General features: G+C 33.2%; 1 protein-coding gene across 16 annotated transcripts in view; it reads right to left on the bottom strand.

Moving 5' to 3' along the window:
- Window positions 1–18,643, bottom strand: part of LOC143230083 (uncharacterized) — a 180,340-nt gene extending 161,697 nt beyond the window's left edge. For 4 of the 16 annotated variants that reach the window (XM_076463100.1, XM_076463103.1, XM_076463109.1 and 1 more), the window contains exons 1-4: window positions 18,499–18,527; window positions 15,269–15,318; window positions 14,002–14,198; window positions 4,917–5,009 (exon numbers count right to left, since the gene is read on the bottom strand). In XM_076463100.1, coding sequence (XP_076319215.1) covers window positions 4,917–5,009; window positions 14,002–14,198; window positions 15,269–15,272 — 294 coding nt within the window. In that variant the 5' untranslated portion in view covers window positions 15,273–15,318; window positions 18,499–18,527. Of the gene's footprint in view, window positions 1–4,916; window positions 5,010–8,843; window positions 8,936–14,001; window positions 14,199–15,268; window positions 15,319–18,217 lie in introns of those variants that run through there. The other 12 variants (XM_076463099.1, XM_076463102.1, XM_076463108.1 and 9 more) reach the window with 5 other exon arrangements.
- Between the last annotated feature and the right edge of the window lie 4,711 nt (window positions 18,644–23,354).

Genomic DNA, 23,354 nt, shown 5'->3' with positions numbered 1-23,354 from the left:
TTACACATTGGTGGATAAGTTCCAAATAAAACATGGTGTTACTACTCACAGTAAAATATGCACAATTGTGACTTGAGATTACACATTGGTGGATAAGTTCCAAATAGAAGAAAAGTATGAATTTAAAACTGTAACAATTATGTAGTCCAGCCAGGACACTTTTCCTCCATTTGCTAAAGCCCCAAATGGTGAACAGGGTCCAACATATTCAAGGTGGCCAAAGTCTTGGCAGAACTATAAACCAGAAACCCATAATCCAGCATAGATCAACTGAGGGCATGGTAGATCATGATTGTAGAACATTAATCTGTTTCACAAGAGGTGAAAGACAGGGCATGTAAGATGTTCAGTACCCTAGTACACTTGACACATAGCTGCTTGATGTGAGGAATAACAATAAGCTTATGGTCAAAGATAAGTCCCAAGAACTTTGCCTCAGGGACCAAGAGAAGAACAACATTACCAAGATTGATTTCAACATCAAGATGTAGACCCTACTGGTAACAAAAGTGCATGCAAATGGTTCACTTCAACAAGCAATTGAGGGAACTCCAAAGGTGCCCCTCAACAAACCTCATACTCAGTGATCAACAAGAAATGTGCAAGTCACTGACATGGAGACCACTTGCAACAGTAGGAGGAAGTTGACAAATAATAGCATTGATCTTGATAATGAATAGTGTGACACTCAAGACACAGTCCTGAGGGACTCCAAGTTCCTGTGTAAAAGAATGAAAAGGGCTGAACTCTCATGGATTTGGAATTACCTGTATAATAAAAAAATTAAAAATAGATAAATGGTCACACATCTCCTATGAATGGATGTCCCACAAAATGTGTAGTGTCATAAGCCTTCTCAAGATTAAAGAAGACAGAAACACGATATTCTTTCTTAAGGAAAGCTTTCCTGATCAATGTTTCAAGTCAAATCAGGTGTTCCATGATGGAGCACTCTCAATGGAACTAACAATGAGTGGGCAAGAGGAGATTATTTTATTCAAGGAACCAAATAAGACTAGCAGTAATTATCCTATATAATATCTTAAAGAGAACAGCGCAATTAGATGATAATTATGAGGAATCTTGAGATCCTTCCCAAGCTTAGAAAAAGGTAAGACAAAAGCCTTGTGCCAAGCATCAGGAAAAACATTCTCCCACCAGATCCAGTTAAAAACAACCAGAAGAAAAGCAAGAGAGGCAGGAAAGAGATGTCCCAGCATCTCATAATGAACATCATTAGGTCCAACTGATGTACTGCTACACTAATGAAAAGTAAACTTGAGTTACAATAGCATTGTAAAGAGGTAATTATAACCATAGATACAATCATCTAAAAAAAAAAGAGGTAATCTCTCTGCCTGAGACTTTACAGCCAAGAAAGAGGAGGAAGAGAAAGAAGTGCTGTAGTGATAACCAAAGCTCTCACCCAAAATACTGTCAATACTCTGTACATCAGCAATTTCCTGGTTACTGGAGAGCAAGATGGAAAAAAAATAGAAAGCATTCCTCTCATTGACATACCAGATCTTGTTCTGTATGACTTTGGAACTGGTGGTAGAAGAGATACTAGTTGTAAACTTAATCCAAGATTTCTTTTGGTTTTGATGTCTGACCTGCATAGCACTGCAGTTTAAAAGAATGGGATACCAACCAAAGGTATCCCAGGCCCATTTCTGAGTCTTCTGTGCTTTCTGGCAAGCTAAAGACCACCATGGATGACAATACCATGGGAAGAGTGTCTAGGTTTGGGGTATAAAATAAATTGCTGCTTCAGTGGTGCAATCAGTGGTGCCTCCATGAAGTAATTAACTGATAGAAGACTGATGACAGTAGAATTGAGTGCCAAGAGCAAAAAGTGAAAAAGAGATCCAGTTTGCCTGGTCCAGCTTACACCATGGAAAACAGGTCAGGTGACATAAACCATAACAAATCTCCCACAAAACTATAGGAAAATTATCATTGTCCCATGGATCAATGTCACCCCTCTAAAAAAAAATGTGAAAAAGTGAAGGAGAGCAAAAAGACAAATGTATAGCAGTAAAAGACTGACAAGGTGCATGAAAATATTTAATAGAACCAGTATCAATGACTTGTACAAAAAACAAAGTAAATAATACAAGAGCAAACTGTGGTGGTGACTGTGTAACACAGTTGTCTATGCATAGTTGTTTACCTATTAGCTGTTTTTACTACCTTATTTTTTTCAAGGATTGGTGAATCTATAATGAAAGGAGAAAATTTCAGGACCAGCTGATCGACCCTGGAAGGCCACCTATCTACAAGAATTCAAGGCCAAGGTGGTATGTTGCAGCATCCCTGACACCACTCAACATGCTAGTGAATGTTCAGATCCAGGAGAAGGTAAAGTGAAAATACAGAACCCTTTCTGGTGGGCCCCCTTGCCATGTACAGAAATTCACCTCAAGGGGAAGAAAATGGAAACCATACAGGTTAGTGGATAATAGTGGTGAAGATGTCAACTGGATGACCAATTGTGACATGACCCAAGGACTTTCAGAGCTCCTGGACCCATGGGCAAGGTTACCACACATCCAGAAATTCTTGGAACTGAGCCCTCACATCCCCAAATATATACAATAATCATTGGCATCACTTACATTTTGATTAGGCAGAGTAAATACTGGAGACAAAATCTATTCTGGGTACTAATATACTGAGAGGCTGATATTGGGGTAGGGGCTCGAGATTTAGAAATAGAGACAGAACTATGAACCCCTGTCGGAACTGATGAAATTTGAAACTCAAACAACAACTGGGAGGAATTTAGGAATCAATAATTGAACCAACATACAAATGAATAAGGGATCCAGTTCTTCCTTGATGAAGTTGGTGATTCTAGGATCCTTCTCACATAGTCACGTAAAAAGAAACAAAATGTTAAATTGGAATTGTAAGTCCATAGACGTACTCTGTCCCATCAAGAGATGTAGAAAACCCTGAAATTGAAGGAGCAAATTTATTATTTGAGAGTCAGAAAATGCCTCTTCCTAGTGATGGTATGATAAATCACAAAATTCTAGGTCTGATAAGGTTTAACTGTCCCTTCACATAACTTAGAAGTACACTTTACAGCAATAACCACAATATCCAAGAATGAAGAAAAAAATAACTAATAATTCGCTCCAAGACAGCCATCAAGTAAACTACAACCTCAAAAGCAACATAGAAAAATCTAAAGCATTGTACACTTGAAGTACAGCAGAAGAAAAACAAATCACAGGTGGCTCATTTCAAAGAGACTTCCTTTTCATTTTTCACAGGTTATACGGTGGAACCCCTCTAAGCGGCCATCCCTCAGATTTGGTCACCCCTTGAAAGAGGTCATTCAATCACAGTCCCTTTTTCTGTTTACATAATCCCTAATTATGTACAGTGGAACCTCTCTAATCAGGCCAGTTTGTCTCAGTCCCAAAATTGGCTGCTTTAGAGGGGTTCCACCATATAAAGACTGAGTTGATTACTGTTGATTGGAACAGCATGTTTTGCTGTAACATAAGTTGCTTTGTTAGAACAAAGCAATTTCAGGCCATCTGTCACATCCATCCTAAGGAATCAAACCCCAGACCACGACACTGCAAGTCCATAAGCTTCCCACAAGAATGCTGGAAATCCAACAGATCAAGAGTTTGACATAGGAAAAAGTCTCTCCAAAATGTCAAGGATCTCACACATCCTCAGAGCCCAACAGAGGACTACCACATAAGCTTGCTACTGTCCCACAAGAATGCTGGAAATCCAACAGACCAAGAGTTTGACATAGGAAAAAGTCTCTCCAAAATGTCAAGGATCTCACACATCCTCAGAGCCCAACAGAGGACTACCACATAAGCTTGCTACTGTCCCACAAGAATGCTGGAAATCCAACAGACCAAGAGTTTGACATAGGAAAAAGTCTCTCCAAAATGTCAAGGATCTCACACATCCTCAGAGCCCAACAGAGGACTACCACAGATCCAAATACATGTCTCCATCTCAATACAAATAAGATTACTGACAGTCTCCACTGAAGGAAGGAGAAAGTGGAAGCCAGAACTAAGGGTAGAAACTATGGATCACAAAATGCCACAACACATCCATTAGTATAGGAACCCCTATAGAATCACTAATAATGCTGGAATATGTTAGTCCAGGTGCAGAAAAATGAAGGCATGAACATCTGGATAAAGGTAAGAGTCTGGGTGAGAAACAGTTGAAACATAAATTTTTAAATTGTTAAATAAAGTTCATTAAAAATTGCAATAAATCATAACCAAAAATTGCAATCACACAGAGTAAAATAAAATACATGACTAATTGATGCAATGCTAATAAAAAATGTGAGGATTAAGCAAAAATAGCAGATGGACCTAGCTGTACTGGTATAGGTGGCATAATATTATTGATGGATAGTAGTTACATAATATGTGTATGTTTAGAAGAATGATGGGGTATAAAGACTGATGTACTGATTCTGAACATTCTTTCAGCAATGCTTGAAAGACAAACAAGAATCAAGGTAGCCTTACATGTGAAGAGGTAAAAATTTATCTGAAAAAAATGATATCAGCCATAATGTTTAAACTATCAAATAACTTTCCATCTTAAACTAGTTTAGCTGCCAAAAGATGTGACAGCTTTTATTTAACCCAAATATGTACATAAAGTGGCTTAATATGAACTGAATCATTTTTATTCTTATCTGATAATCAAATTCACCATACCAAAGGAACAGGAGTCACACAGTGATATTAATCAAATCAAGGTAGTAGCATGAATAACTGTAACAAACTCTCAGTAGACAGCATCATTATGTCACTTATAAAACAGCTCAGTCTCAGATCTTTATATCTTAATATCAACATGTCAAATCACATGGTTTCCAAAGTACAAAACCTTAATTAAATAAAAGGTCTTACAGCAATCATGGTAGATCCATTCTTTATTTGAGAGACAGGAACAGTTGATGTTAGAAACTGTTTCTCAATTGAATCACAACTATCTCCTGAATCCTAAAATGAAAACAAGTAAGGAATCAACTTACCTGACAGACAAGTGTAGTGAAAATAAGTATTTTGTAGATAAGAAAACACACAGGATTCTATATATTATCCCTGGTCCCATTATCATATACAAGTACCTATAAAAATATACCTTGTTATCATATTATCCCTGGTCCCATTATCATATACAAGTATCTATAAAAATATACCTTGTTACCATATTAACCCTGGTCCCATTACCATATACAAGTATCACCTTGTTACCATATTAACCCTGGTCCCATTACCATATACAAGTATCAATAAAAATATACCTTGTTACCATATTAACTCCAGTCCCATTATCATATATAAGTATCTATAAAAATATACCTTGTTACCATATTATCCCTGGCCTCATTCTCATATACAAGTATCTATAAAAATATACCTTGTTACCATATTATCCCTGGTCCCATTATCATATACAAGTATCTATAAAAATATACCTTGTTACCATATTAACCCTGGTCCCATTACCATATACAAGTATCTATAAAAATATACCTTGTTACCATGTTAACTCCAGTCCCATTATCATATACAAGTTTCAAAAAAATATACCTTGTTACCATATTAGCCCAGGTCCCATTACCATATACAAGTATCGATAAAAATATACCTTGTTACCATATAAGCCCAGGTCCCATTACCATATACAAGTATCGATAAAAATATACCTTGTTACCATATTAACCCTGGTCCCATTACCATATACAAGTATCTATAAAAATATACCTTGTTACCATATTAACCCTGGTCCCATTACCATATACAAGTATCTATGAAAACATACCTTGTTACCATATTAACTCCAGTCCCATTATCATATACAAGTATCTATAAAAATATACCTTGTTACCATATTAACCCTGGTCCCATTACCATATACAAGTATCTATAAAAATATACCTTGTTACCGTATTAACCTGGTCTTATCATCATATACAATTATCCATAAAAGGCCCAGCAAGGCCAAGTGGTGAAGATACTCAACTTGTAATCCAAGGGTTGTGGGTTCTAATTCCCGTTGCACTAAACATGCTCGCCCTTTCAGCTGTGAGGGCATTATAATGTTACAATCAATCTCACTGTTTACAGTAAACACACACTTCATTCTTAACCAGTCTTTATTCAACTTGTGCTTTCCATATTAACAAGGGCATTATAATGTTACAATCAATCCAATCTCACTATTTGTTGGTTTAAATCTTACTATTTACAGAGTAGCCCAACACTTCATTCTTATCTGTCTTTATTCAACTTGTTGGTCTCACTGTTTACAGTAAACACACACTTCATTCTTAACCGAGTCTTTATTCAACTTGGGTTGCTTTCCATATTAACAAGGTTTACAATCTTACTGTTTACAGTAAACACACACTTCATTCTTAATGGAGTCTTTATTCAACTTGGGTTATTTTCCATATTAACAAGGTTTACAATCGTACTGTTTACAGTAAACACACACTTCATTCTTATCTGTCTTTATTCAACTTGGGTTATTTTCCATATTAACAAGGTTTATAATCTTACTGTTTACAGTAAACACACACTTCATTCTTATCTGTCTTTATTCAACTTGGGTTATTTTCCATATTAACAAGGTTTACAATCTCACTGTTTACAGTAAACACACACTTCATTCTTAATGGAGTCTTTATTCAACTTGGGTTATTTTCCATATTAACAAGGTTTACAATCGTACTGTTTACAGTAAACACACACTTCATTCTTATCTGTCTTTATTCAACTTGGGTTATTTTCCATATTAACAAGGTTTACAATCTCACTGTTTACAGTAAACACACACTTCATTCTTAACTGAGTCTTTACTCAACTTGGGTTATTTTCCATATTAACAAGGTTTATAATCTTACTATTTACAGTAAACACAAACTTCATTCTTATCTGTCTTTATTCAACTTGGGTTATTTTCCATATTAACAAGGTTTACAATTGTACTGTTTACAGTAAATGCACACTTCATTCTTAACCAAGTCTTTATTCAACTTGGGTTATTTTCCATATTAACAAGTTTTACAATCTTACTGTTTACAGTAAACATACACTTCATTCTTAATGGAGTCTTTATTCAACTTGGGTTATTTTCCATATTAACAAGGTTTACAATCGTACTGTTTACAGTAAACACACACTTCATTCTTATCTGTCTTTATTCAACTTGGGTTATTTTCCATATTAACAAGGTTTACAATCTCACTGTTTACAGTAAACACACACTTCATTCTTAATGGAGTCTTTATTCAACTTGGGTTATTTTCCATATTAACATGGTTAAAATCTTATGGTTTACAGTAAATATCTACATCATTCTTAACTGAGTATTTATCCAACTTGACTTATTTTTCCATATAAAAAGTTTTAGAACCTTTGTTGTTGTTTTCTAATATTATATTAAATTTAGAAATTAAAACAATACCATCTTCATCCAAGTTTATTCTTGTTTTTTACTTTCTGTTTCATAAATTTATGTTTAATATGATTTCATACAAGATTTGTATATCTGTAAAAAATTCATGCTATCCTTCTTTAATTTAGATGTATGTACATACACCACATACATGGAAAAAATAGTGGAGTGTTTATTCTGTTCCAAGGTAAAAAGCTATATGTCACACACAAATAAGTACTGATAAAAGTGACTCAGACCAGAGAAGACATTCAGATGGAATTTTAAAATTTTTATGGCAATAGTTTGAATAAAAATTTTCTTTGATATCTAATACATAAAGTATTGTTATACATTTTTAAAATGCATATGGTAACTCAGTAACACACAGCGTGAGACATTAATGTGTTAAATTTAATGCATATGGTAACTCAGTAACACACAGCGTGAGACATTGATGTGTTAATTTAATGCATATGGTAACTCAGTAACACACAGCGTGAGACATTAATGTGTTAAATTTAATGAGACATTAATGTGTTAAATTTAATGCATATGGTAACTCAGTAACACACGTGAGACATTAATGTGTTAAATTTAATGCATATGGTAACTCAGTAACACACAGCGTGAGACACTGATGTGTTAAATTTAATGTATATGGTAACTCAGTAACACACAGCGTGAGACATTAATGTGTTAAATTTAATGCATATGGTAACTCAGTAACACACAGCGTGAGACATTAATGTGTTAAATTTAATGCATATGATGTAACACACAGTTATGTGTTAATTCAATGCATGTGGTAACTCAGTAACACACAGCGTAAGACATTGTGTTAAATTTAATGCGTATGGTAACTCAGTAACACACAGTAAGACATTGTGTTAAATTTAGGCCAAAACATTAAACTATGCTTTATTATAAATTCTTCATTCTCATATCTACATCCTGTTTTCATTAACAGTTTTCCTTTAGTTTTATTCACTTTACTTAGTTGTATAAAGATAAACATGCATTTTCAGAGATGTATGTAAAATGTATTTTGGAAAAACTAGTTTCACAGCATATTTAAAAACTATTTCTCTCAGCAATGAGGGAAACTGATATATGTTCTGTATACAACATGTAATACAGACGTAGCATCAGGAAAGAGCTCGGAAAAACCCTTAAACACATGAAAGAAATATGATCCTCGTACATGTTGATGTAGAAATATAAAAACCAACATACTAAAAACCACATTACAAATAAAGATTTATTACATGCACAACCTATTAGAAATGTTACAAACAATTTTTACAAAATATAAAATCATTCATTTATACAAAACCTTCATCAATCTACATTAACATTTTTATTAAAAATAGATAATCAAAACTACTTACCTCAATTTAATAACAGATGTCAAGAAAGAACTGATTTTAGGTGCATTTCAAGTACTTGTTCAAGCAACAATATACCTCAAACCTAGTAACAGCTCTAAATAACAAATGATCAATAATCCCTGTTGCCATAACGACAAAAGGTATACATTTAGTGGAAGTCTGGACGCTCTCAAAAGAAGCACAAATTGTTAAAAAATCAATATATGTTCATTATGTTCTAAATATATACATAGTTTAAATATATGAATACAAATATGTGAGATGTTAATTATGAAAGTAGAACTGGTTTGTATGGTAAACATGTTAAATAACCATATGAAAGTAGAACTATTTTGTATGGTAAACATGTTAAATAACCATATTAAAGTAGAACTATTTTGTATGGTAAACAAGTTAAATAACCATATTACAGTAGAAATAGTTTCTACAGTAAAGAAATTACATAATCACATTAAAGTCAAACTTATTTGTACAGTAAGCATTTTACATAACCATGTTATATACTAGTTTCTACAGTAAACATGTTATACAACCATATTAAAGTAGTAGTTTGTACAGTAAACATGTTATACAACCATGTTAAAGTAGTAGTTTGTACAGTAAACATGTTATACAACCATATTAAAGTAGTAGTTTGTACAGTAAACATGTTATACAACCATATTAAAGTAGTAGTTTGTACAGTAAACATGTTATACAACCATGTTAAAGTAGTAGTTTGTACAGTAAACATGTTATACAACCATGTTAAAGTAGTAGTTTGTACAGTAAACATGTTATACAACCATGTTAAAGTAGTAGTTTGTACAGTAAACATGTTATACAACCTTCATCATTAATATTAAAGCATACAAACTTCATAATTTATCATTAGGTGACATGAATGAGACAGAATAATTTTAAGAGAAACTGAATTACATAATCCAAGTACAGCAAACACAATAGCAACTTTTCTATCACATAATAAAGTATAAAGAAAGCAGAAAATCAGAAACAAAAGAATAGAATATTAACATTTACAGGAGTTTTTCTTGTTCTTATTTGCATAAAGAATGTTACTCTATTATGACAGTCTAATATAAAATATTACTACTTTATTTCATACAACATTTATTTTTAAGTTAACCCAATCCACTGCTTAAAAACTGTTCTATAACTATTCAAAACAAATGTATTATAAGGAATAAATAGAAGGTCCAAACAAAACTGAGCTTTTTGAATGAAATATAAACACTATAAATAAGCACCATTAAACAATAGAGTACTAAAACTACAAACAATAGATTTATAAACTGGTACAAAACAACAAACAACAATCTCCTTGGACATAGAACACTACAGATAGTATTTATTTGGATATGACAGAATGCTACAGAGAACATCCTTCTGGGATACGATAGAACACTACAGAGAGTATCCTTCTAGGATGATAGAACACTACAGAGAGTATCCTTCTACGATGATAGAACACTACAGAGAGCATCCTTCTACGATATGATAGAACACTACAGAGAGCATCCTTCTAGAATACAACAGAACACTACAGACAGTATCTTTCTAAGATATGATAGAACGCTTCAGACAGCATCCTTCTAGAATACGATAGAACACTACAGAGAGTATCCTTCTAGGATATGTTAGAAGACTTTTAAACTGCATTCCTCTATAACAATATAGAACATTACTAATAGCACACTTCTAGCTTTTTACTATATGTTATATGGATTAAGAATGAGTGTTATCTTTTTAAGATAGAATATAGAGACTGAAAGTTATAATTTTCCCATTCTGAAAATGTATTTCTGACAGGTGCTCTCCCGTTTCACAAGGTTAGGTATTTCCACTCAGTGCTGCCACCTATATGTGAAATGTTTCTTTATGCATGCCACAAGTCTTCTGACAGAGCCAAGAAAGCATTGTGAACAAAGGTTTATGAGAATCAAATCATAAGAAGAAGATGGTATTCAACTGATATTCATGATGAAATGGACCTCAATATGGACAAGATGTCGAATAGGTCATAGAAAGAACTTCTCCAATTTGAGCCACCAGCCCTTCCAAGTTGCCACAGAAAGTAGCTGCTGATTAGAAGTGACTGATTATAATTAAGAATGAGCCAGAATAGGTCAGCCAGCCATATAAAAATGAAATAATGCCAAGAGATGTCATGCAAAAGCCTGAACAATTAAAAAAAAAAGCAAGGTAATAATGCAAGTCTTAAGAGAAAGGACCACAGTTGTAAAGCCATCTGAGAAAGGGTAAACCAAAGATAATAACAAGACTTAAGCAATAGCAGTATGTATAGGTGAACTTTAGAGACCTACCTTGATGTCATCCATAACTCATGAGAACATGACCATCTCAGACTGAGAAAAGACACAATGGTTAACTGGGTTAGTGAAATAAAGTGGTTGAGGCTAAAGAAATCAATTACTAGCTACCAATTCCCACTGTTCTTCAGAATAGCTGGAAAATGAGAGAATAAAAATCCCATAAACAGTGAGGCATAGGCATGACTGTCTATTGCAAAATCAATACCTAAACCATTTCTGACAGCCACTGGGTAATAACATGATCTCAAGCAGGAGGGAAGGAAATGAGGGAGAAGAAAAAAATGAGAATTGGTTTGGGGCATATTAAGTTCTAACAGGAACTAGTGGGCTACTACATGTGGAAAGGTGGAATGTTAGTGGTCTGATGTTCACAGGCTCAATGACATCTAAGGCAAGATAAATATGCAACTTCCCAGAACTGGGGCCATACGTAAAACCAAAAGAGAATTCAAGGGTAAACAGACACAGGCCAATACGGTATTAGTCCCTATAAGTTCCCAACAATAATAAATTACACAATAAACACCAAAGATGTGAATTGAAGTGCAGGAGAGAAGAACAAAGGTATCTTCAGAAACCCCTCCAGGTTTTTAGTGGGAAGAATCAGAGGGAGGTGTATGTAAAAATGACACTAAAAGAAGTTTGTAAGGGTAAGAAGCAAGTTAGTATGTAGGGCATGTAGAAGACAGACATATGATTCAAGACCCCCTCAAAAAAAGGTAAAAGTAACAAAACAACTGAATAAACAGTACAATGTTAAAGGCAAAATAATCAGAAGTCCATTTGGAGCATAACATAAGATGCCAATGGATCAGCAAGAATCAGAATATCATGCAAGGGAAGAAAAACCAAAAGTTGAGACCTGTTTATGGAACAAGGATAAAACATCACAAACCTAAGACACAAAATCCATTAAGACTTCATTAGGACTATGAGTAACCTGAGGATTGGAACAGGAATGACCAGCAAACTCTGGAGGCTGAAAAAGATTATCAAAGTTCTTGTGAACTAGAAAAGGCTCAGCAGTTTCAGTAGGAACCTTGACAAAAGCCAAGGATAAAGGAAAGCTGGACCACATAGCATTCAATCTCCTGATATGTAAATATCAAATCAGGTTAAGTCACCAGCACCTGAGGCCTGAAAAAAACATTAGATGCTCGTGTAAACCCCAAAGTGGTAAGCTGAACTTTGGAATTCTTTGCACATAAAGGTTTCACCAAACTCAAGTGCAAAATTTAAGTGACTTGAATTAGCTCATGAAGACGAATATAGAAAATTAGTTGAATAAATCAAATGAAGTTAAAAAATAATCACTTCACGAGGAAAACAAAATCAAACATGCAACAACAAACAAACAAAAGAGCACATCCAAACTCAGATGTTGCCAAACAAAAAATGATAGTTTGGTAGAGGCACACAGAAGGAGTCACGTGTATCAAGGGAGTATAACTATATTGGTGCACACTGAATCACTTGATTCCAATGTAGAGAAGAAGAAGGCTTGTGGTATGCATAAAAGACACTTTCGTGCATAGAGGGCAGCACCATATCAGAAATAATGCTCTCTTTTTGGTTAGAGAAGCAACATTCTTCCTTGATAATTTAAACAATTACAAACAAACACCACTGTTTTATAAAAAGGCATAAGGGGTGCATGTGAAAGTCATTTCCCTAAGTAATCAACAAGAAATAAAAACAAATTCTTTTTAAAACATTCTTCTACAATAAAATACAATTACTATAAAAAATAACAAAAATCATCCTTCAGTACAAAGGAATAAAAATCACATATATAAATGTAATATTTTACTTTATATAAAATACAAGCTGAAATACCCATCAACTGACAAGGAATGTTTAAACTCAATTAAAACAATGTAAGTTTAACAGCAATCATATATTTTAAAGTAATAACTTCACATTAAGTATCTCAGAATTTTAAAATTATTTCTTTATTAAAACATTTGCAGATTGCTTTCCATCTACCAACAAATGAATAAGGTGATCCTACCCCCTTTAACACCCTTCATCCCATTGACCATGAGAAAAGCATGGTTGTTTGAGAAACAATCCAGCAACTTTCACACTTTGACTTAAAATATTCAACATTGTCTAATGTGTCAACCCGTCAAGATTGTTTGATATTCACTTAATAAGCTGAAAAGAATTAGCCAACAGATTTTACAAAACAGAAATACAGTTAAGTTCACCTTTAACCCACTTAGGACCAAAAGGTTGAAAATTCATCATAGTTTTATTGAAAGTGATAAACACTTTGCACCACACAAGTGAAATGTTTATACCTATGCTGTATTTCAAGCCATATATGAATCTGTAATTCTAAAAAAAAAAACTTCTTAAGCAGTTACATTATGTATATTGTGCAACGTTGCTTGAAAATTTTGACCAATACTTTATGAAGAGAAGTTAGTGATTAAATATTGTTGTAATATTTTTGTATTTTACATGGGTATTTTATTATTTAATAAACATAATAAAAAACTCTGGTCTAATTAAAAAATCAAACTCAATAATCAACTGACTGACTAACCAACAAAATTACATTTCTATGGTTTAAAATATCCAGGAACATAACAGTGAAGTATGTTTAAAATTGAATTATTTTTTTTTATATGATTTTCTAGAGGGAATTTTTGTATTAAATCATGACGATGCGAGATACTTAGAAAGTTTTCAAGTTTTTACATTTGATTTTTGTCTCTAAGTTATTTCACATTTAGGAAACAAAAAACATTATTTTGTTGATCAGTCAGTCAGTTGATTAGTGAGTCTGCTTTATTAACTGACCTAGATGTTAAAATTACCTCCAGATGTTCCTTCTTCAATTTCCTAATGTTATAGCACATCTGAATATGTAATTCAAGTTGCTGTTTTTCAATCTTCAACTTTTCTTTTTCTCGGATGATAAAGTCTTCTAGAGTCATCATTGCTCTTAAGCACCCCAATATACATATGAAAGAAGTTAGTCCAATTTGGCATTCTTTACCAGTGATGACCTCAGCTATAATAAATACAAAATTTAAAAACACTATAAACTTTATAACGATGTTATTACATCTTTTATTTAAATAAAATTTGTATAATTGTGTACTAGGATAGGTGCAAGGACATGCATATAAATGTTTTGTTACATCTCACAAAAGGTGTAAGGACTGACTTACATGTTTTGTCACATTTCACAAAAAATACAAGGATTGACTTGCACGTTTTGTCACACTTCACAAAAAATACAAGGATTGACTTGCACGTTTTGTCACATTTCACAAAAAATACAAGGATTGACTTGCACGTTTTGTCACATTTCACAAAAAATACAAGGATTGACTTGCACGTTTTGTCACATTTCACAAAAAATACAAGGATTGACTTGCACGTTTTGTCACATTTCACAAAAATACAAGGATTGACTTGCACGTTTTGTCACATTTCACAAAAAAAAATACAAGGATTGACTTGCACGCTTTTGTCACATTTCACAAAAAATACAAGGATTGACTTGCACGTTTTGTTACATTTCACAAAAAATACAAGGATTGACTTGCACGTTTTGTCACATTTCACAAAAAATACAAGGATTGACTTGCACGTTTTGTCACATTTCACAAACAATACAAGGATTGACCTGCATGTTTTGTCACATTTCACAAAAGATGCAAGGATTGACTTGCACGTTTTGTTACATTTCACAAAAGATGCAAGTATAGACTTACATGTTTTGTTACAGCTCACAAAAAATACAAGGATTGACTTACATGTGTTGTTACATTTCACAAGAGTTACAAGGACTGATTTACACATTGCATTACATCTCACAAAAGACTTACATGCTTTGTTACTTCTCAGAAAAGATGCAAGAACTTGCATGTTTTGTACATTTCACAAGAGATACAAGGATTAACTTACACATGTGTTGTCACATTTCACAAAAGATGCAAAGATTGACTTACACATTTTGTTACACTTCATAACAGATACAAGTATTGGCTTACATACATTTTGTCACATTTCACAAAAGATACAAGGATTGACTTACACATTTTATTACATCTCATAAAAAATACAAGTACTTACACATAACATGTTTTATCTCTCACACGCAGAACAGATTTCACTCTTGATGTCTTGATATGGGCATATCAGTGATTAAAAGTGTATATTTTAGATTTTCTACTTATAGAACTTGATTCAGTGTTTAAGATGTTTAACAAATTTAACCAGTTGTAACTGACTAAATACACATTAAATTCCTTATATATAAGTGCCTAAAATAGCTAAATTTCAAGAAAACAATAAGCAGTAAATAACAAAGAGTCTATAGTTACTTATTTAAAGTTTAGTTTTAGGCTCCATTACTAACATGTTTATGAAACACCAGTTGATTTGACCATTCAACAGTGTTTGTTTGTTTAGAATTAAGCACAAAAATACACAATGGGCTATCTGTGCTCTGCCCATCACGGATATTGAAATTCAGTTTTCAGCAATGTGAGTCCACAGACATACTGTTGTGCCATTGTGCAGGGGGGGCATTCAACAATGATTCAGCTTATAATAAAACATATCTGCAATCTTGCTTATGTTTACACAAGGTAAAAAGATGTCTAACGAAATTCCAATTTTCAAAAAGGGTTTACACAAGAACTAGAAAACCTTATTAGTTTGACTTGTGGTGATGTTAAGAATCCATTTTAAGAAATCTTTTGTTAAGAAATTCTGAGAATATTTTTACTTTTGTTCAAGTACCCATAGCTGATTTTGAAAGTCTGGAATCCTTTGATAAAGTACTACACAAATGATTAATTAGTATGTTTAATGCTGTAGGCAATAGAGAAAATGTTTAAAAAAGGACTGAAAATTGGCTTGATGTCAGAAAGAATGGTGACAATAAGTTATCAATTTTAGGGTGGAAACCTGAGATACATTATCATTGTGAGTTAGATTATCTAGTGGGGTTACTTAGATGTCTTTCTTGGATAAGTTTCATTATTTATGTCAACATTCTGCTAGTGAAATTAAAACAGTGAGAATGTCTCAATAAGACAGAATATGGAAGACAGATTCACTTTGGTGTGAGTATGGACAGTTGTCTCAATAAGACAGAATATGGAAGACAGGTGCACTTTGGTGCGAGTATGGACAGTTGTTTCAATAAGAAATCTAACAAAATATGGAAAACAGGTGCACTTTGGTGTGAGTATGGACAGTTGTCTCAATAAGAAATCTAACAAAATATGGAAGACAGGTGCACTTTGGTGTGAGTATGGACAGTTGTCTCAATAAATCTAACAAAATATGAAAGACAGGTGCACTTTGGTGTGAGTATGGACAGTTGTCTCAATAAGACAGAATATGGAAGACAGGTGCACTTTGGTGCGAGTATGGACAGTTGTCTCAATAAGAAATCTAACAAAATATGGAAGACAAGTGCACTTTGGTGTGAGTATGGACAGTTGTCTCAATAAGAAATCTAACAAAATATGGAAGACAGGTGTACTTTGGTGTGAGTATGGACAGTTGTCTCAATAAGAAATCTAACAAAATATGGAAGACAGGTGCACTTTGGTGTGAGTATGGACAGTTGTCTCAATAAGAAATCTAACAAAATGTGGAAGACAAGTGCACTTTGGTGTGAGTATGGACAGTTGTCTCAATAAGAAATCTAACAAAATATGGAAGACAGGTGAACTTTGGTGTGAGTATGGACAGTTGTCTCAATAAGAAATCTAACAAAATATGGAAGACAGGTGCACTTGGGTGTGAGTATGGACAGTTGGGACATCTTGAACAGATTGACCTTAAAATGATATTCACACCAGGGGCTTTAGAGTGACAAATAAATAAAAAATACTGTGTACTAAAACAAAATTATGTATGTTCTAATGTACACCAACTAATAAACTCTTGACACCAAAGTATGTTTGTAATATCTATTAACTAAACCAACAAACAGCAAATAAAAACAGTTTCAAAAGTTAATATTTTTATACAGATCATTCTGTGTGTGATTATTTGTGAGACAAGGACAAGAGAAAAATGATAAAAGATGTTTCTTTAGACCTTAACTTTGATCTATGCAAGAAAGTAGAGATGTAACAAAAGATAACTGATTTCTATCCCGTTACTACACTTTTGTATAAGGCTTTGATAAGGCCTCATTTCCATTAATGTACGAAGGTATCTCTTAGTACAGATATAGTCAGATTAACAGGAGTTGGAGTTTTCAACCTGAACTCATGGGTTTAAAAGAAAGAGTTAAAGATTCTGAATGTTCAAGTACAGCTGCCCTTAATTTTGAACTACTGATCAGAGGAAAGACAGCAAGTTAACATCAATCACTTTCATAAGTGCTCTGTCAGGTTCTTTGAATCAAACAATAAAACCGACTTACACTTCTATAATGCATCTGCAGTTAAAAGAGGACATCAGATACAGTGACATCTCAAACCTCCTACCCTTTGACCCACAGCTTGATAGCCTAACCATTTGCCCATACTCAGCCAACAGATTATTACAATAATACTTGAGAAGTCTAAAATACTTGAGTTATACTGAGAGATTTTAAGGTTTGGAGTTCTTTTCACTGAAGTATGAAAATGTATACACAAGTGCATACTGGTTCAGGTATTTGAAATTGTTTTAGAATTGGTTAACCTACAGGAAACTGTTAATTTTTTCCAAAAATCAACTTTAGAGCACTAGTAATTCCTAATTTTGAAGTGACAGACTGGGGAAAAGGCAGCTAGTAAATACTACCCACCCCTAATTTTTGGCTTAATCAAGTAGTGACATTGACCATCACGTCATAACATTCCCATTGCTAAAACAGCTATTATGTTTGACAAGGGGAATTGGAGCTGTAGACTGTAAGTCAAGCATCCTAACCACCAGTCAAATTGTTTTTTTTAAATTTTAAGTGGTTGATTGGTAAGGTCAGGATAAGAACGTATTTACGGTTTAGATAATTACATATACTATGAAAGCTGAGTTCTAAATTTACATGTGATAAAATTATTTTGATACCTACAAACATCTGTAACAGTTTGATGAGGGGTGTGTGCTGTTAATACTTTAGTTTTTCAGTCAGTTAAAACGCTTAATATATACAGGTAAAAACATTTAATTCAGATTTAAGGTCTTTGGCTGATTGTTTAAAACAGAAACAATCGATGGGTTGCTACATCTTTTAAACCACGTTCGTTTTATGAATTAACTTTAAATTATTAGAACTACTTTAATAGTATCAATTTTTGTTAGTTATAACACTACTGAGTACTTCCTAGCCTTAATGTCAATATCAATACCTTATTCAATCACAGTAAGACCGCTGCTCCCTCTGTCGTCATTAAGCAGTACCAGTACTATTATTAATATTCGTTAATACTAGCACTAGTGGTGCTCTATAGTAGTAAACTGATAATTATGTTTTTCAGTTTACTCGCGATATTTTTTATGAAATTTATCACTCCTAAAATGTATTAAAAAATCGAATATTTAAAGTACATATACTGTAATATGTTTTAGTTACATATTTTAAAACATTGTTACTATTATCATCAGACTATCTGATAATAAATTTTTAATTTTACATTTTCTCAAGCATCGTCACGAATACATTTATAAGTTTCGTTACGTAAAAGTGTTGCATAACACGTTACATAAAACATAATTAATTTAAATTTAGTATCGTGAATAGCCCAGCAATTTAATTCTAAAATTAACATTGTCCTGTTTCATCCATAGCAGAGAGCCATCTTCAGGCAATGTATTATTATAATTTTAATGAACGATCATTCTCGACAGTTCACATATTGAATTATAAATAGTTAACATAAATGTCTTTGTTTGTTTGTTTTTTGGAATTTCGCACAAAGCTACTCGAGGGTTTTCTGTGCTAGCCGTCCCTACTTTAGCAGTGTAAGACTAGAGGAAAGGCAGCTAGTCATCACCACCCACCGCCAACTCTTGGGCTACTCTTTTACCAACGAATAGTGGGATTGACGGTCACATTATACGCCCCCACGGCTGGGAGGGCGAGCATGTTTAGCGCGACGCGGGCGCGAACCCGCGACCCTCGGATTACGAGTCGCACGCCTTACGCGCTTGGCCATGCCAGGCCCACCATAAATGTCAATAAATTATTTACAACAAAACCTAAAATGATGTTTTGGGCTATCTTTTGAATGTTTTAATTCAGATATTAGCTAAGTGGTGCATGACGTTAAGATCAAGCAAATTTGTAGGAGTAGGCCCAGAACATTCTAGAATCTAGATGATGACACAAACATTAAATAATTGCGAAGTATCTAGAAACAAAACTAAAAGTCCGCAGTGACACAACGGTATATCTGAGGACTTACAATGCTAAAACACCGAGTTTTGATACTCGTGGTGAGCAGTGCACTGATAGCCCCTTATATAGCTTTGTGTTTAACTACAAACAAGACTAATAAGTACTAGATAGAATCAGCAATTTGCTTTCAGTGAATTATGAATAATGAATGAGTATCGAGTAAACGGTTGTATTTAAGAGTAGAATTTCAGTTTTAGATCAGTGTCAGTTGTCGCATATGTTCAGTTACATCATCGATTAGAAGTAAAATTGTACAAATAAGTTTATTTTTACGTCAGTATAGAATCACTAGCGAGGTATTTCCACTTGAACGTATTTCAGAATTTATGCATTCAACAAAATACAAGTGAAGCAGTTTGTAGACACGTCGAGGAATAAATAAAGTGGTTTGTTATCGTCTTTAAAAAGATATAAAACTCGAGCGCTTTCGAATATTTCATTATTCTTCTTCATTGTCCTTTACTGAGATGAAAAAGAAGTATGAACCATTCTTCACCTTCCTTTATTCTGATGAAAAACAACTGTGAATTATTCGAAAGCGCCCGAGCTTTTGGTCTCATTTAAAACCTGTTGCAACTTTTATGTGTGCTCTTTTATGCTGACTTCTTAACTGTAATTTACTGTCGTTAAGTGGATTGTTTTGTGGAGCAGACTTAAAATTGTTTTTATCAAATAAGTTAAAAGAACATTATCAACGAAAGACCAACGTTAAAACAATAACAACACATAAAAATGAAAAAAATATTTGAGCAAGGAAGAACCCTATAATAATAATATGACAAATAACGATTCACATAACGAAGTGAATTTTTTTTATCTACTACATGTTTTGACAGGCCAGTATTCTATGTATTCCCCTTTATTATGTATATAAATTATTGTTTGCCAACTTTGTATTATTATAATAAGCAAATATAAAAGTTACAGAATATTATTTGTAGAAAAAAGTGGTTTAACTTTCTGATGAGTATAACTTCTGTAAATTTTCTCCTATTCATATCAATCTCGCTTCACAGAATTTCAATGTGTTTTTTTTTCGGATATGGTGTATTTAGTTTATTTTAAATCTTCAAAAATATAGATTAGTTGATACAATAGAGTTGAACTGATCTAACACAAGAGAATAACAAAATATTAGATCAGGATATTTGTTTAGAATGAAACCTAATGTCAGAATAATGAGTCTAAAAAAGAAAGAGACTGAACGCAAGGTAACGTAAAAAATAATATTTATTAATTCACAAACAAAGTGTGTGTTTACTTATTATTGTTAAACACCAGTCTGTCGCTTATACTGGATGTTGTATCTTTAGCTTATCAGGCCAAGTTTGTATACCAGACTATTTAACTTATTACTTTGCAAGAAACATTACATCTTCCCAGAACTGCTGGTGCTAACGGAGTGATTGCTCATTTTTACTCAAGCCATAACCTGAAGATAGCACCTGAACTGAAGAACGTTGCTGTTAACATTCTTGTGCTACACATAACACTAAAGCAAAACTTTCAATAGACAGAACAGCTATTACTTCCTAGTAGTTAACAAAGGGATAAAAGCGGGGCTAAAATGGTATAAACTTTATGGCTTTTTCAGTCACATGTTATGTAAAAGTTGCGCATATACAAAGTAAATATTATGATAGTACAATAATATAGACATACATGGTATATTCATATATCACAAACATGTTATTTAATAAAATGTTTTTTTTTATCTCTGTTTTAGTTTTTCTTCCAGTTCCACTTAAATAAAATTGTTCATATGCATATTTAATTTCAGATATAATTTCTTTGAATTTTTTCCAGCGACACTTTTTATATTTCATTTGTTTTTATTTATGGAGTTGAAGCCAATGTTGTGCTTCTTACGAAATATTTACATATTCCAACAATGTTGTTGTTACCTGTTCAATACAAAATGCACAGTGTTGTCATAAAGTTTTGTTTGTTTGTTGTTTCGTGTTTTTAAACTTTTTTTTTGAGTAACAATTTTCATTAATGAAAATCTCATACTTTCGTCTTAATTAAGTATTAAAACTGCTGGGTGTCAAATATAATTTGAAGTATACATTTTTAGATTTTTAGTTGATAATGATCACGCTTACAGTTTATATGTTGTTATAAGTTGGTTTCTTATGGACGTAAGTGTCAAATTCAGTTGATCTTCTAATGATGTGAACAACTTAAAAATGATGAGAATCAATTTTCATGGTTAAGTAGATGTTGGGGTAAATGTGGATAATATGGTTTAGAAACATTGTTCCTTAGTATCAAAGTTGAAACCAGAAAATCATAAAATATATCTCATCCAATACACAGGAGTGTGTATAGCTGTACTGAATACTTTCTTCTCTTGGTGAATTAGAAATGCACTGGCTAATGAGCAAGAAACATTTCCGCAGTTGCAGAGTCCATAAATTTTACATTAGGTTGTATTCTTGAATTGAAGATAAAATTTCCATGATATGTCAAACAATAGCACTGTCTTTAAAGAGTTTGTAGTAATTCTTTAATTACGGTCATTAATGATAGCTACATTGGCGATTCTTGCCAAAATTCATTAGTCACATTACATTTTGAGTTGCCAACTATCATATGCATACATACATAGCCAAATGTATAAGGAATACTAAAGACATAATTACTTTCATCATCATGGAATATTGAAACAAATCCACTTTTTTCAAGGCTAGTCGCAACATTTAAGGATCACATAACTAACTATATGAAATGGATAAATAAAAAACAATTATGACGAAATCTCATGAAGTAACATATGTTTTGTTAACATATGTGCTATCCATGTCCATATATTATGCTGTATTAGAGAACTATTCCCTAACTGTAACTCAAAATTGCCCCTATGGACCTTATGAGTTCCATAGGTACAATCTTAAATTGCAATACAACACTAGGTGGCCTTCAGTTAACATGAAGGACTGATCAGGAATTTTCAACAAGCAAGCAGTTTTCAACAATAGTCACAAAGGATAAGCTGTGTTCTCCAAACTCAAGGGTTACAAAGCCATTTTAACTTATTGACACTAATAACTTCCATTTGTCAAATTCACTAGAGCTCTACTTTTCGTTTAGAATCAATTGGTTTGGAAAACATTCATTCAGTTGTTATTCATTTGAATAAGAACTGATTTTACCGGCTGCAATGGATATGGTCAACATTATGGTTGGTGAATCTGCAGAAGACTGCTTTCAAAGGTGCTTTTATCCAACAATACTATTGGTCATAGAATACAACATATGGCCGGAGACCTTAACGATCAGTTAATTGAAAAAAAAATGAAAGGAAAGAAATTCGGGTTACAACTAGATGAAGTGACGGATAGAAACAAGAATGTTTATTTGATTTGTTAAACACTCGGGTTACAACTAGATGAGGTGACGGATAGAAACAAGAATGTTTATTTGATTTGTTAAACACTAGGGTTACAACTAGATGAGGTGACGGATAGAAACAAGAATGTTTATTTGATTTGTTAAACACTAGGGTTACAACTAGATGAGGTGACGGAAAGAAACAAGAATATTCATTTGATTTGCTAAACACGATTCATGGATGGTGACAAAATTGTGGAAGACCTTCCCTTTTGTAAAAGTGTCACTGCAGGTACAAAGGCTCAAGACTTGTTTGAGATCCTTGACACTTTTATGTGTGAAAATAACTTAGACTGGACTAAGTGCACTGGCATCTGTACCGATGGTGGTCTGGTTGTTACGGAGGATTGCAGGCACTTATAGGAAGCAAAGCTTTTGATGCACTGTGCTCCTCTGTATGTTCCACAGGGAAAC

The sequence above is a fragment of the Tachypleus tridentatus genome, chromosome 10 (assembly GCF_004210375.1).
Source record: "Tachypleus tridentatus isolate NWPU-2018 chromosome 10, ASM421037v1, whole genome shotgun sequence".
Taxonomy (NCBI): domain Eukaryota; kingdom Metazoa; phylum Arthropoda; class Merostomata; order Xiphosura; family Limulidae; genus Tachypleus; species Tachypleus tridentatus.
This window is presented reverse-complemented; position numbering and strand designations above follow the sequence as displayed.